The sequence below is a fragment of the Paramisgurnus dabryanus genome, chromosome 4 (assembly GCF_030506205.2).
Source record: "Paramisgurnus dabryanus chromosome 4, PD_genome_1.1, whole genome shotgun sequence".
NCBI lineage: Eukaryota > Metazoa > Chordata > Actinopteri > Cypriniformes > Cobitidae > Paramisgurnus > Paramisgurnus dabryanus.
Genome location: NC_133340.1, coordinates 1,115,209 through 1,130,272, shown reverse-complemented (window position 1 = coordinate 1,130,272; position 15,064 = coordinate 1,115,209). Strand labels below are relative to the sequence as shown.

At 36.2% G+C, this 15,064-nt stretch overlaps 1 protein-coding gene across 4 annotated transcripts in view; it reads right to left on the bottom strand.

The window, feature by feature from the left end:
- Positions 1-1,400: 1,400 nt before the first annotated feature.
- LOC135785866 (serine/threonine-protein kinase N1-like) overlaps positions 1,401-15,064 on the bottom strand; it is a 62,750-nt gene continuing 49,086 nt past the window's right edge. For all 4 annotated transcript variants that reach the window (XM_073814193.1, XM_065295473.2, XM_065295472.2 and 1 more), the window contains 15 exons: positions 14,953-15,062; positions 12,010-12,153; positions 11,765-11,840; positions 11,226-11,355; positions 11,049-11,136; positions 8,803-8,885; positions 8,632-8,707; positions 8,449-8,540; positions 8,007-8,183; positions 6,725-6,787; positions 6,530-6,606; positions 5,796-5,938; positions 5,475-5,582; positions 5,278-5,358; positions 1,401-5,051 (listed from right to left, as the gene is read on the bottom strand). In XM_073814193.1, the coding sequence (XP_073670294.1) occupies positions 4,848-5,051; positions 5,278-5,358; positions 5,475-5,582; positions 5,796-5,938; positions 6,530-6,606; positions 6,725-6,787; positions 8,007-8,183; positions 8,449-8,540; positions 8,632-8,707; positions 8,803-8,885; positions 11,049-11,136; positions 11,226-11,355; positions 11,765-11,840; positions 12,010-12,153; positions 14,953-15,062 (1,652 nt within the window). In that variant the 3' untranslated portion in view covers positions 1,401-4,847. The remainder of the gene's footprint in view (positions 5,052-5,277; positions 5,359-5,474; positions 5,583-5,795; positions 5,939-6,529; positions 6,607-6,724; positions 6,788-8,006; positions 8,184-8,448; positions 8,541-8,631; positions 8,708-8,802; positions 8,886-11,048; positions 11,137-11,225; positions 11,356-11,764; positions 11,841-12,009; positions 12,154-14,952; positions 15,063-15,064) is intronic.

The window sequence follows — 15,064 nt, the reverse complement described above, 5'->3', positions numbered from 1 at the left end:
TAGCGGCAAATGAGGGAAAAACAGCGACACTCAACGCCCTCTAGCGGCGAATGAGGGAAAACAGCGACCCTTAACGCCCTCTAGCGCAAATAAGGGAAAAACAGCTGCACTCAAAGCCCTCTAGCGGCAAATAATGGAAAAACAGCGACACTTAATGCCCTCTAGCGTTCACTGAGTAAAAAAGCGTCAGTCCTTGTCCCAAACAACTAAGAAAAAAAAGTCATACATAATAATTTAAAATAAATAATTCATAGTGAATATTATTTTTAATTACCAGTTATACAAAAACACACTTCATGAAAACAAGTAAATATATAATTCAATTTAGCTTCTTAATATTATGTATACTCAAAGCCACAGGTAAGTGATATTGGAAAACAAAACAAAGATATCCCATATGGCAAAAAATAAATTTCTCTGGCCAAATGTTTTTTTTATATATTTTCTAAATACATTCTGTAGAAAGTAAAGCTTAATCAAATATATATTTTAATTTGAAAATATATTTATTTTTTAACCTTCATAAATTCACATATATTGCGGGGCAACAAATACATTTTGAATTTTACAACCCATATGGCAAAAAAGTATATTTTTCTTATACATATAAAATGTATAAAGTATAAGTATAACATGTATAAAATATAAACTTATAAGTATTTTTGCTGCTGAAATATATGTAATTGTTTTTTAAACCAGTTTTTACAGGTTTATAACATACAAAGTTTTCTTACAATGCGACGGGAATATAAATGCTTTAAAATATATTTATTTATATATATTTATTTTAAAATATATTAAATATACAAAAAAGCCTAAAAATATATTGGGGAAAAATACATTTTTTGTAAACGTATTTCAAAATATATTTCAGCAGATATACTTTTTTTATATTTTTAAATATATTCAAAATTATATTTGAAAATATACTTTTTAATATGTTTACAAAAATTCATTTTTCACCAATATATTTTGAATTGCTTTTAGGTGAAGAATACACTACACTGCTTTTTTATAATCTGACACGATCTGATAATGTCCGAAAAAACATATCAACACGATCATAACCATTATTATGGCGTTGTGGTGTTTACATCTCATTTGGCTTCTGCATTTATCTTGTAAACATAATGTTGCATCCTCTGCTTGTCGTTGGCTCTTAAGGCAAAATACTAAATTTTCCCTCATTTTCCAGTTACCAAATGAATGTCTTCTCATTAATGTCCTGTTAAATATTTTTATACATTTGCCTTTCATTTATTTTATCGGCCTTTTAACATTAACATCAAGGATTAAGCAAAGAAAAACAGCGCCACTCACTGCCCTCTAGCGGATGTTGAGGGAAACACAACACCACTAAAAAAAACATCTGCATTGAGCTCTTGCAATAAATAAAGAACTTTTAGTCCTCAGAATATCATTGTTTATTTTTCATTTCTAAAGGGTGTAGTCAAATGAACAATTCGAGACTGACATACAAAACACAAACAATTTCAACAACATTTTTATAAATACAAATCAGGTAATAGCTTTGATGAACTGTATAATCTCACAGGATTTGCGTTACTCTGCTCTTTTCAGGAAAAGTTTTTTTTTTAATAGCAAGAGATCGCAGTTCCATTGCAAATATTGTACTTTGTGTTTGGGGTGTATAATTGGTGGCCGCAATTTTGCTACACAATTTTTCACAGTGTGTGTAGTGTGTATGTGCATGTTTGCGAAAAACAATTGATAAATCAGCTTCAATAGATATGGTACGATGGTCTGTTTCTTTAGTCTCTGTCCTCAAAATGAGAGGTCATTCTAAACCAACAGTCCAATAAACTTCACAAACTGACGAAAGGCATAAAACAGCTTTGAGGTAATAAAGGGTTTAAAAACCAGAACAAGCACACAAGTCTGCTTTTTTTACTGTAACAGTCACTAGTCGGTCATTTAGTTCGTAACTACAATATATAACAGACTGCAAACTAAAAATAAAACAAATTAAAAAACTTTTAAAATACAGACAACCATCTGTTGTTTGAGTCAACTGAGTCTTTTAACAGAAAGTGTTTGTGTACCCCTTTACCAAAATGTTTGCCAATATACTTTCTTAACAATGATTGGACATCAGCGTTCCCATAGATCAGAAGGGCAGTCTGAATTTTATCACATGACACCACATGCACCAGTTTTACATATCACATAAATGCATTTCTCTTAAAGTGATGCTGACCAACCGTATTAATGCATTATTAAAATTAAATTTAGTTTTCCAATTAAGATGAAACTTTTCTGCTGTTTGTCTCCATCGCTAACATCGAAAGATTAAATGGGATAGATAAAAACCAGGGCAGACAGGACCAACATTAATTTAAGGCAGTTTGTTCAAACCAACCCCAGATGAGAGGTCAGTCTGTTCTTCTTAAATCCATCCTCAAAGTGCACTTAATGGGTGGAGACTTAGCTGGTTAGTGGGCTTTTCTCCTAAATTTCAATATGCTAGTTGTACATGTTACATGTAAAAGCGTTTTATAGACAAACCCAAAACAAATAACTGTAAAGAGTTTTAAATCCTCAACCACTAAGAGCAAATGCACATTCATCATTGGTCACGCATAAATTAACCGCTGCTCTTGGTGCAACTCACTTTTTTCTGATATGTCACAGTGTATGCATGAAAACGTCTCTTTAACACTGCGGGTTACTAGGTCCAGGTCGGTCCAATGCAGATTATTTAGGCAGTAATGTGGACATCACTTTAAAAAAGCCAGGCTGGATGGAGAAAGACTTTTTTCGTTTTTGCCAGTTGGTTCTTTGGTGACATAATCAATCAAAACCATTAAAATATTATTGTTGTCTATGTTTGATCCTTAATATTGATAAAACACATGAATGAGATCTCTTTGTGGGCGGAGTTATCAGTTATGACATCATAGAGTTTTTAAATACCACTTCGCTGTTACGCCTGCCTGGTCAGGGTACGGTACTCACATTTGCCAAACCATTACTTTTTCAGAAGAAAAATGTAATTGCTGGTTTAACATTGCCCATTTATATCTAAATATACAGTATTTAGGAGAGATTGGGCTACACTGATCACAGAAAATTATCTAGGCAGATATGGCTAGTAACTATACTTTCATTCCCCTAAAATGGTTACTTTCAATAGCGGGGAACTATTTTCGGGCAGTGCGTAATATCACTACGCCTGCTGCAGCAATGTTACATCAGCAAGTCCTTGATTATTACGCCAGAATGAGAGTATAGTTCCTAGCCATATCTGCCTAGAAAATCACAACTTTTAATTTTCCGTCAGTCTTAGTACACGATGTAACTACAGAAGAGTCAAGTTTTAAATATAAAAATATTGAAACTCTTTGGTTATTTTAGTAGCGCGATGCTAATGGTCTAATCAGATTCAATGGATTATGCTAAGCTATGCTAAAAATGATACCACCAGACCGGAGATCAACTGAATGGATTCCAAAACGGTAAAAATCTAATGTTTAACTATAGGGGAGCTGGAAAATGAGCATATTTCAAAAAGTGGAGTGTCCCTTTAACTATGTTTTTTTTATTAACAATGGTTACCCATACTCAGAATGTGACCTCTGCAAGTCGTAACCACACGCATATACACAGAGCATTGGACAGCTAGCAATGCAGCGCCCAGGAAGGATTTGGGGATAAGATGCCTTGATCAAGGACACCTCAGTCTCTACCCGACGTCTGTGAGAATCGAACCGGTGACCTTCGGGTAACAAGCCTGACTTTCTAACTATCAGGTCATGACTGCACCAAAAGTCACGTTTCCTGACTGGGAATCAAACCTGGGTCCCATAGTACTACAGTAACCATGGTCCATTGGCGTTCATTGGATCAGTGTGAATTAGCTTTTAAACTATTTGCACAATGGTTTTTAGCTAATCGATTGATTATCAATTTTTTTTATAAAAGCTTTTAAAATCCCTCGAAATTTGACAGCAACTATTTCTTGTAAACTTAAAGGTCAACGTAAACGTACATGTTCAACATAAAGATTCATTGTACTGTGAATAAAATAACACAGCCAGTAGTCTGTCTATGTAAGTAGTGGATAATTTTAAGTACTTAGACCTTATTTTTTACTAAAAATGCACCGATATATCGGTAAAATAATCGGTATCGGATGATAAAAACGAGTAAAAAAACTGATAGTCATGGCCGATATATCCTGTCAATCAAAACAGAACAAAATCTTAGAAATTGAGCTCTGTGTATAGAAAATGTAAAGAAACATCACTAGTTTAATGTTAATGTATGAATAACATTAAAAAAAAATAATTTTCAGAATTTAGTTAACCACCAAACTATCGGTATCGGCAGATATCAGTTTAATATTGATGCTAATATCGGTGCTCTTTTTTTTTAAGCATTTTTAAGAATGTCAACGCACTTCCCAACATGCTCTTGGTCAAATTATTTAACAAAATTTCCGAGGTATTTTTTGTAACCCCACTGATTTGCTTCAAGTTTTTCTAATATGCCCTCACATCACCTTTCAAGAGGTAATGTACTTCTTACAAAAGTGTATGAACTCAAGACCGTGGACCTGTATGACCAGACGAATCAATATTTTGAATATTTTTTGAAATGCCTTTGAACCAACTGGCAACAAACAAACAATCATAAAAGCAAATCTTCCCATCACTGTCTATCCTCTTCTCATTTCTCCTGTTTCAATTCTCTCTTTCCCATCACAGTGTTCACAGGTCCAGCACAAAACGTACACAACCAAACACCGAAACTGGCCTCTCTTAAGGTCACAGAGTCACAGCCCATCATTGTCTCTCTACAGTGCTATCATCACAGTGAAGAAGCTCTCAGCAGAGGTCAGACACGTAGTCAAAGTCGCGAAAGCTGTCCTGATCCTTGCGTGAGAGCACCCGGGGTTCTCGCGGTGGGGTGAGGTTCGGCGCTTCTGCCGTGAACTCTTCGTCAAAGTTGCTGATGTCCTCTTTTCCTCTGATGGAGGGAAGGAAGGGTGGAGGGAGTTTACGGAGTAGAAGATCCTCCCAGTTCATATTCTGAAAGAGAAATATGAGGGTGTGAAATCTATTCCTGCAGACTTTAGTTTTAGCCCTGCTATGTACACCTAAGAACTTATTTAACTTGTAAAAAGGGGCGGAGCTAAATTCTGTGGCCCTCCAGGCACCAAACTGCATGGTTCTGTCACTATTTAGTCAGACAATGAAAACAAACCCTAACTAAACTATCAATTTAAAACAATGTGATAAAATAAATAACTCTCACCCTGAAGAAAGGTTGTTTCTTTACATCCTCCGCGTCTTTCTCGCTGGAACCCAATCGTCTTTCTGGATTTCTCCGGAGTAACTGTTTAAATACAATATACAGCCACCATGTAAAGCTTTATTTTTCATATAATTACATGCAGATATACATATCTAAATATAACTACTCATTTCTGCATGTATATGTGTCGTATTTACCCTCCTCATAATGCCAATGGCCTCTGATGAAAGGAATCGTGGGTAACGGACTTCATCGTTCACTATGCTGTCGAAAACCTCCTCTTCATCATCACCAGGAAACGGTGACTAGAAAAAGACAAGAGTTTGTTTGAACACAATTATTTTTTAAATATTATAATTAATCTTAACCCCTTCACATCCTGCGTCTACTGGAATGGACGTTGCATGTTTTGACCAATAAAAAAGCTGGTCAACCAATCAACTAACCAAAAAAGGCACACTATTATTAAATAAGGTCTGAATTAGGTCTGTTTAATAAAATGTCAATGTCTCCCTTACCTCTCCCACCAGCATCTCGTATATAAGCACTCCGAGCCCCCACCAATCCACTGCACGTGTGTACGACGTATCTGTTAAAACCTCAGGAGCCAAAAACTCTGGAGTTCCACAGAACGTACTGGTCCTGTCCCCAAACCCCATGCCTGAGGATGAAGAGACCACAAAATCAAATTGGACATCAATAGACAATTCAAAAATCATTAGCATGCGATCAACATGACTATCTTAAAGGGATATTCCACTTTTATTTGAAAATAAGCTCATTTTCCAGGAGTTAAACATTTGATTTTTACAGTTTTTTGGAATCCATTCAGCTGATCTCTGGGTCTGGCGCTAGGACTTTTAGCATAGCTTAGCATAATCCATTGAATCTGATTAGACCATTAGCATCACGCTCGAAAATAACCAGAGTTTCAATATTTTTTTCCTATTTAAAACTTGACTCTTCTGTAGTTACATTGTGTCCTAAGACTGACGGAAAATTATAAGTTGCGATTTTGGCTCGAACTATACTCTCAAAGTGGCGTTATTTTTGCGTGATGCTAATGATCTAAACAGATTCAATGGATTGTGCTAAGCTATGCTAAAAGTGCTAGCACCAGACCCGGAGATCAGCTCAACGGATTCCAAAACAGTAAGAATCAAATGTTTAACTCTAGGGGAGCTGGAAAATGAGCATATTTTCAAAAAAAGTGGAGTGTCCCTTTAAAAAGAAAAAAAAAGGCAGTCATTACCTTCTTTACACAACCCAAAGTCAGCGATCTTCACATAACCGTCTGTGTCGAGCAACAAATTGTCCAACTTCAGATCGCTGAAAGAGAAACAAAAAGTTATTTCAGTCGTTTCTGAACTATAAACACTACACATTTGAGACCTTTATTACACACAAAAGAAAATCATGTGCACACAACTCTTTACATGATGCTCACCGGTACACAATCTTGTTGTCGTGTAAAAACTGAAGTCCTAAAACCACACAAGCGGCATAAAACCTGAAATACACACAAAAAATAAGATTAGTAAAAACATATTAACATGTAAAATACTTGATTCTGATTGGTCAGTTGTGGCAAAATACGAACATAATGGTTCATATATGGTTTTAACTGTGGTCCCTGTCAATTACACTTAGTTAATTTAACGTCACAATAATCTCAAATACTTAAAAAATATCAACAATTAATGTTTATTTATTAAAGTCGCAATGAAATTGAAATTAAAAACTATAATTTTGTTTTGGAATATTGTGGTATTTTTTACAAATGACTTGTATATGTGCTTCATTATTTTTTTTAAATTCATGTGCCCTCATAATCTTTAATCAAAAACTCATATCTCTTATCTGACAAATTCAAATCCAGCCCTGCCTTTATTTCACTTCAGAAGCCGTTTCATTCTAATATACGTCACCATGGGGAAAGAAGGCAATCGCCACTTCCGTTTCATAGCGACTTTAACATATTTATTAAAGTCACAATTAAACAGAAATTATTATAATTTTTTTATATTGTGGTATTTTTAACAAATGCCTTATCTGTGAGATTCATCATTTTTAAAAAATTAATATGCCCTTATAATCTGTAAATTATAATCAAAAATGCAAATAGTCCACAAAACAATCTCTCTTTACTTCCGATCAGGAGGTATGGCTGCCCAAGAGCGATTAGCAACATGACCCAACTTCCAACGATCCAATCAATTCTACCGCCCTCCCATTTTTCTTATTTCAAAAGCCGTTTTAGTCAGATATATGTCGCGATGGGGAAAATAAGACAATTGCTACTTCTGTTTCATTGTGATTTTAAAGGCGGGGTGCATGACCTCTGAAAGCTAATGTTGACATTTGAAATCACTTAAACATACACACCCCTACCCCAATAGATCTGGACCTTCTTTTGACAGACCTGCCCCACACATACACAACCCAGGCAATGATGTTGGTTAGTAGACACGCCCCTTACTGCTGATTGGCTACAAGTGTGTTTTGGTACTCAGCCCGACTCCCTTTTTCAAAAATCATGCACCCCGCCTTTAAGTAGTATTACGAATAAACACCTTTTAAGTGGATTCAAGACTTTATCACCCTGTCAGTGTTTATTTGAAAATATTGAGAAGCCGACTCTACACTATTTCTTCTGCACTTTTCCAATTCATTTATTTTGCATGTTACATACGCATGAACTGTATACAGCATATAAAAAAGCAGCATACACAGCGCGTGGCTCGTTGAAGACATCTGCGTGTATGTGCATCATCAGATCTCCTCCGGCCGTGTACTCCATCACAAAACACACGTGCTCGGGAGTCTGGAAGCACGCGAACAGGTTGACGAGGAAGGGATGGTGCACGCTGTTCACAGTCTCGAAAATGCGCTTCTCACACATCAAACTGAGGAAAAGACAGAGAGAGAGATTGAGTTCTTTTTTCATGTTTAAGTGCAATAATTGGGTCCCCAGTGCTTCTATCAACCTAGAAAATGTGAAAAAGATCAACCCAGTTACTTAGTTTTGGTAAACCATTCTCTGCAAGCATGTGAAAAAATAGCTAATTGAAAAATGTGGCTCCCCTTGTGATGTCAGAAGATGTTAATCTCTCTTTTATTTCTGTTTATTAATCATCACTTAATAGTTAATCTCCATGCCTTTTTGTTTACCTTTCTACTTCATCTCTGGCCACAATATCTCCCTTCTTCAGAGCTTTAATAGCATACATGCTGCCTGACTTCTTATACTCTGCCAGCAGCACCTGAAAGATGCACATACGATGTCATAAGAAAGAGAGACATGGATGAAAAGAGGTGTGAGGGGTTAAAAAGACACGGGAGTCTGAAGATCACCTTGCCAAAATGGCCTCTGCCGAGAACAGCGATCAGCCGGAAATCCTGTAGGCTCAGAGGCGTCGTCTTCTGTTTACTGCACACAAACAAACATACAAATACTTACAAACTCATCGACAAAACTGTTGTGTATAAGAGGACACTGTGCAAAATGTGTGCATGTGTGTGTACCTGGAGAGTGAATGAGTTCTGTTCGGTCTTTCGGGTGTGGTGGGGTCGGGTGATGAGACGGGTTCGGTGGCTGGTTGTCTTTCCTGTGTCAAGGAAAAGAGAGAGGAAGGAGTTAAAACCAGGGTTCCCACACCTTAATTAACTTCAAATTCAAGGACCTTTCAAGGACTTTCCAGGTCCAATACCCTCAAATTCAAGGACTAAATGTGGGGACACATTTCAAGTGAGAGCAAGGTTACATCGTGTTACCTTTTAAGATACATTGTTACAGTTCCCTTTCGAGGGAACTCGCGCTGCGTCACTGCGGTGACACTTTGGGGACGCCTCCAGGGGTAAGTGCATCTGAATGTGTATATTAAATTCAACCAATGGTGAGGCTTAAAGACAAAGACAGGGTGACGCGGGAGCCAGGAAGTATATCGCTATCTGAAATATTGCCAAAGACGGCGTTACAGGGATGCAGGAAGTATGGCAAGGGAGACGCAGCGTCTCGTTCCCTTCTCAGGGAACAACAGTTACATACGTAACCCGAGACGTTTTCATGTGTCAAACATAACTATGCAAAAAAGCATTTTGGTATGAATCAACATTCACATACAGAAGATATAAGCATTTAAAGCGAACAGTTTAGCACGTGTGCTTAAAGTCTAGAATTTTTATGATATTATCCTACACTACACAGGGAATAATATGGATTTTTTTCCAGAGAACTTCTTGCATAAAATAGATTCCAGCACTTTCAATGACCTGTATCTATGTATGTATATTTTCAAAAACTTCCCAGGGCCTTAAATTTTTTCCCCCAGTTTCCAAACTCTCAAGGATTCCAAGGACCGTGGGAACCCTGTAAAACGTATTAAAAGAAGTGGTAAAGAAAAAAGGGGAGGGGTTATATAGAAAGTAGGAGTTACAAAGAAAGGGGAGGAGTTACAGAATGAGAGGAGAGGTTCCACACAAATTGACTTTGTCTCTTTCTATGTAGTCGTTATTAATCGTTCCTAATTCTGGTTGTTGTAATAACAATTTTACCATCACTGCTGTTGTCCACAGCAGTAGCTGACAAGAGATGATGACGTGACGTCACTGACTTCATTCCCATTGGGGTAAACCTTTCTTAACTTTCTTGCGTCGTTGGATATGCCCAGTTCACTGTCACTTGTGTCTTCCATTAAAATAAATGAGATAATTTGGCACTACCGCTTCTAGTAATTAAATTTAATTAACTCTTTCCCCGCCATTGACGAGTTATCTCATCAATTAAGAGAAAATATTTGCATAAAAAAGTGTTTCTGAATTTTTTTTATGTTAATTTGTAATACTGCGATTATCCACTAGATGCCGCTCTTACCCACTTTATTAAAAAAATGAAGCCAAAACGTTATTTACTAATTTTAAACTCTATGTATGTTTTGATAATTGTTCTGAATCTGATCTCTAACAAATTCCTTCACAAAAATGCAATTATTTCAGCTTTTTGCTAAAAAATTGTATAAAAAAAAAACATATTTAAGAGTTTATAAGCAGAGAAAAAAATATAGATAGGATGAAACCGTTTTGTTTGTTTGTTTGTTTGTTTGTTGTTTGAAAGCAGAGGGTCTGTTCTTTTAATTGATATATTTGTATGTTTATATATTTATATAAGAAAATTTTTCTGAAAGGCATTTTGTGAAACTTTTGTGAAAATAACAAAAAAAAATGCTTGTGGGCAACTTTTCAAAAATGGCTGGTGGGGAATGAGTTAAATTCCTGCTAGGATTTAAAGGTATATAAATATATAATTTACGTCATACATCATTACCTCATGTTATTCTAAACCTGTATAAATGTCTTTGTTCCGCTGAACACAAATAAAGATATTTTAAAAAGTTTGTAACCAAGCAGATCTGGGGCACCATTGACATTCATAGCAGGAAATGTTTTTTTTTAAATGTCTTCCTTTGTGTTTATCAGAGCAAAGACATGTTTGTGACAACTTGAGGGTGAATAAATAAAGACAAAATTTAAAAATATCAGTGAAATATCCCTTTAAATGTAAATAGGAAGTGTAGGAAAGGTGGAGTTACATATAGAAAGGCGGAGTTACAAGAGAAAGGAGGAGTTTCAGAGACTGGGGAGGAGTTACAGAGAGGGGAGAAATTAGTTGGACAGAAAGAAAAGAGATTACAGAATGACAGGAGGGATTACAAGACAAAGGAGGAGTTACAGTGACATGGGAGATTTGGCTGTGTCTCTTTTTTGTCTCTCACCGGAGTTTGCACATCTGTCACGTCTCGCCGGATATCCACCTTCATAGGCGTGTCATTGTCTAAACTCAACTTCTCCACCGATATCTCTCTATAACACACAAACAAAGGGTATCTTTCATCTCTTGCCTTTATAATGTATGTACATTAACTGGTTTATACAGTGTGTATATGTTTTACCCTGTCTGTACGGTTTGTGCGTGAGGGCTGTATGTTCCCGTGTTGTTGCCAGTCGGTATAGCGTTCCTCAGTAATCTCACCCACGTGCCGATGTCAACATTCATCTGTCGTGCTCGCAGGAACGCTTTACCTGCACACGACCAAAACCCCAATACATTTCAGCATTCAGTCATTTTGATGAAATAATATGACTGAAATGAAAAGATTACTTTTTCATCTTGCTAAAGTACAAGTACATGTGTTCACATTTGTAACCCTACATATAAAAATCAAGCTAAAGTCATTTTTTATGATTTACTGTTTTTTACATAAAACCTGCCATCCAATATAATGTAAAGAACGTTCTGTAAAAAATAACCTTGATATATTTAATATTGACTAAGTAAGACCATGTCAAAGATTGAAATCAATGTTTTGGACTCATTTAATGCTCCTAATCTCACAATTAGATTATGAAACTTTAGCATAAATTTCCCAGGCAGGGTCACATCTGATAGACGATCTTATTTACTATGCACAAACCTCAATTTGTCTCTTACCCTGTTGTTTGGAGAAAACTTTCTTCTGTCGTTTCAGTCGAGGAACCCTCTCGATCACAGGGTTAAAGAATGTGACCTGATGCACACGGATAGCATATCACATAAACATTTCCATTGGGGCCAGTGCTGACAAAATTTTGTATATGCTATTGATTTTAAGTTTACAAAGCAAACTCTACAAGCATTAGTGATTCCTGCCGATGCAGATACCCTTATGTGTATAATAAACATACACGTGCACAAACCTCGGCCAATAGCACTCCTTGAGGTTCTAGCTCCAGTTTCACTTGGTGTTTCTGGTTGTCCAGAAAATCCTCAAGTTTAAGAAACTTCAACGCACACAGCGAACGGTAGTCTCTCCAGTATACCGCAATCTCCATCTCTCTGGACTATAGAAACATAGACACTCATAAATATAAACAATTACATCAGAAAGTGTGTATTCTTACTACAGTTTAGGTCCATTCACACAAATAACGGTAACTATAAAGATAACAATATTTTTTATATACATTACATAATAATTATCACCTTAAAAATCATCTTAAAGGAAAATTTCACCCAAAAATTTAAATTCTGTCATCATTTACCAAACAGTTTGTGGACCACATTTACTTCCATAGTATTATTTTTTCCTACTATTGAAGTAAATGAACGGTTTGGTTACAAACATTTCTTAAGATATCTTCCTTTGTGTTCATCAGGACAAAGAAATGTATACAGGTTTTTAACAACATGAGGATGAGTAAATGATGACAGAATTTTCATTTTTGGGTGAACTATCCCTTTAACAGGTGCAATTTAGTACTTTCAGATGAATTTAATATAAATATTCATTATGTAATTATTATTATTATTATTTATACCACAGGTCTGTTGAATGCTTTATTCTGATTGGCTGGGAAATGTTCCATGGGTGTTGATTATTTTTCTGTAAACCGCACACCTAACCTTTTAAATGTCTTAAGAAAGGCACCAGATCAATGTTTGTGGTAACTGTGGTATAAGAGGAATAATTGACTCCGGTCCTTTGAATTATAAGAAAATAATTGCACCTTGGGTGTGCATTATTTTTTTATAATTCAATGGCCCATCGTAAATTATTCCTTACGTAATTACCAAGACAGCATATTGGGATATTTCCTATTTTTGGATATATATTTGTATAATATAATTATAGGAAAGCTGTCATTGAGAACACACCACCATATGCAAACCTTAGGAAAACAAATTTGTGGCAGATCCCTAAACTAGTACAGATTAAGTTCAGAGATAACTCCAAAATAAACAACTCCCATGTAAATTGTATGATTTTAAAAGCTATAGATATCGTAATTTTGGGAACAGATGCCGTATCGGGAAACAAAATATCACAATACTCACATGTATTGACATTTTCTTACACCACTAATTTTGTGTTTACTTATGTGACCTCGCAACGAGGGGGTCCGGATCATCCTGCCGGGATTTATTCTGCGCTAACAACCGACTGACTGTACAGTATGTTAACTCTTACTTATATTATTGGCCATACCAACAGGCGATAATGTTAACTTTATTCTGAGCTTGCGCGATGCAGCTTCAGAGGTCAAATCCGCAAGTTGTAATGGTTTTATATTTGTTTAATCGTTACGTCATGTAGAAAAAAAAGCATTTCTATGTATCTTTATCTTTAAATGATATAGGTCTGACTAAGACTATTTTCTTAAATTATTATAATTTTTTTAAATTTTAGGAGAGTTTTCCAAACAGGGCTTAAGCCTAGACCTACACTAAAATGCCTGTCTTAAATGAAAACAGGCATTGTGCACACTGCATATAAATTTGGTTGTTACTTCACCTTTAGTGCTTAATCCTTTTCTGCACACTTCAATAATTTACAGGACTGAAAACCGCATTCTACAACCAAATAACTTCCGCAAAATGCAGGCGATGGCAACCGCATTTACAGAAACTCTGCGTAGTGTGTACAGAACCGAACTGAACAACTAGTTATAAATAAAGTATATTAACGTGCACCATGGACATGACAGGTTGCTCTTCTGAAAAAAAAAGTTTTCCTAAAAGAGGAAAACTTCTTCTGTATGCGCGTTTGCTTACTAGTGTTGCCAGATCTTGCACAAAAAAAACAGCAAACAAGAAAAATCCAATAATAAACCAAAATAAATCCAAATGCTTTACCTCTAAGACCTTCTCACTTTAATAACACCAAAAACTTAATCGATTCAAGAGACAAAGAGCGGCAACGATGTTTAAGTATTAAGTATAAAAAAACAGGAGGACCTGGCAACACTGCAAGACAGCGCTGAGAGAAACAACCTCACAAATGCGTAAAACAATCAACGCCAAAACGGAGGTTTATTGTAAAACATTGGTCAAAGCTGTGAATGATAACCATGCAAGATGGCAGAACGTTGGCATGATTACCTGTGTGTCAATCATCGCATTTTCGGGAGCGAGTCTTGTTCCGTACGAACATTTGGGGGATTCATTCCCATATTTAAATGCAGTTGTCACTTCTGAAAGTTTGCAATGTGTATAAGGCCACAGTTTACACTGATATATCTTAAAACATATCACTAAGGGGGACCGTACGTGTCATACGTCCTGGCCAGGATTTCGTGTGCGTCTTCGGGAAGTCGTATTTGTCGACCGCATACATCATTTTAGTTAAAAACAAGACATATAATCATGATAGTTTCATTCTTTCCTTGAAAAATGGTTGATTTTATTTTGATAAGAACCTAAAATAATAAACCTCGATGACGAATGCGATCGACCAATGTCGATGCACCCAAAATCCTGGCCTGGACCCAAACCGGAAAAATGGCACGTATGGTCACCCTATATCACTGCCACTGTTTTGTCTCATGATCCTCAAGTAATGTTTTTGTTATCATAAAATTATAATGTCTTAATATAACTAAGGCCTAATCCTGGCTTATCCTAAACCCATCTGAAAAAAAACACCCCTATAATTAACAGCCTTGGTGCCAGTGGGCCTCTTCTATAGATTCTCTATACTAGAATCTCCAGTCACTGGTCATGTTGTGATCTTGCACATGCAAACTGTTTATAGAGAGCTTTAAGAGAGATTTAATAATTACAGCCTATTGACTACAGCCTTAAATAAAGACACTGAACCTCTAATCGGTGTTAATCTGCTATTAACACAAATGTAAACTCACTCTCTCCAGCTCGATGGTGAAAGTCTGATCCCAGCTCTGCTCTCCAACACTCTTCCATGCTGTCTGACCCACTACTGAGTTATCCAGCTTTAGTACTGCACTCACCTCCGCT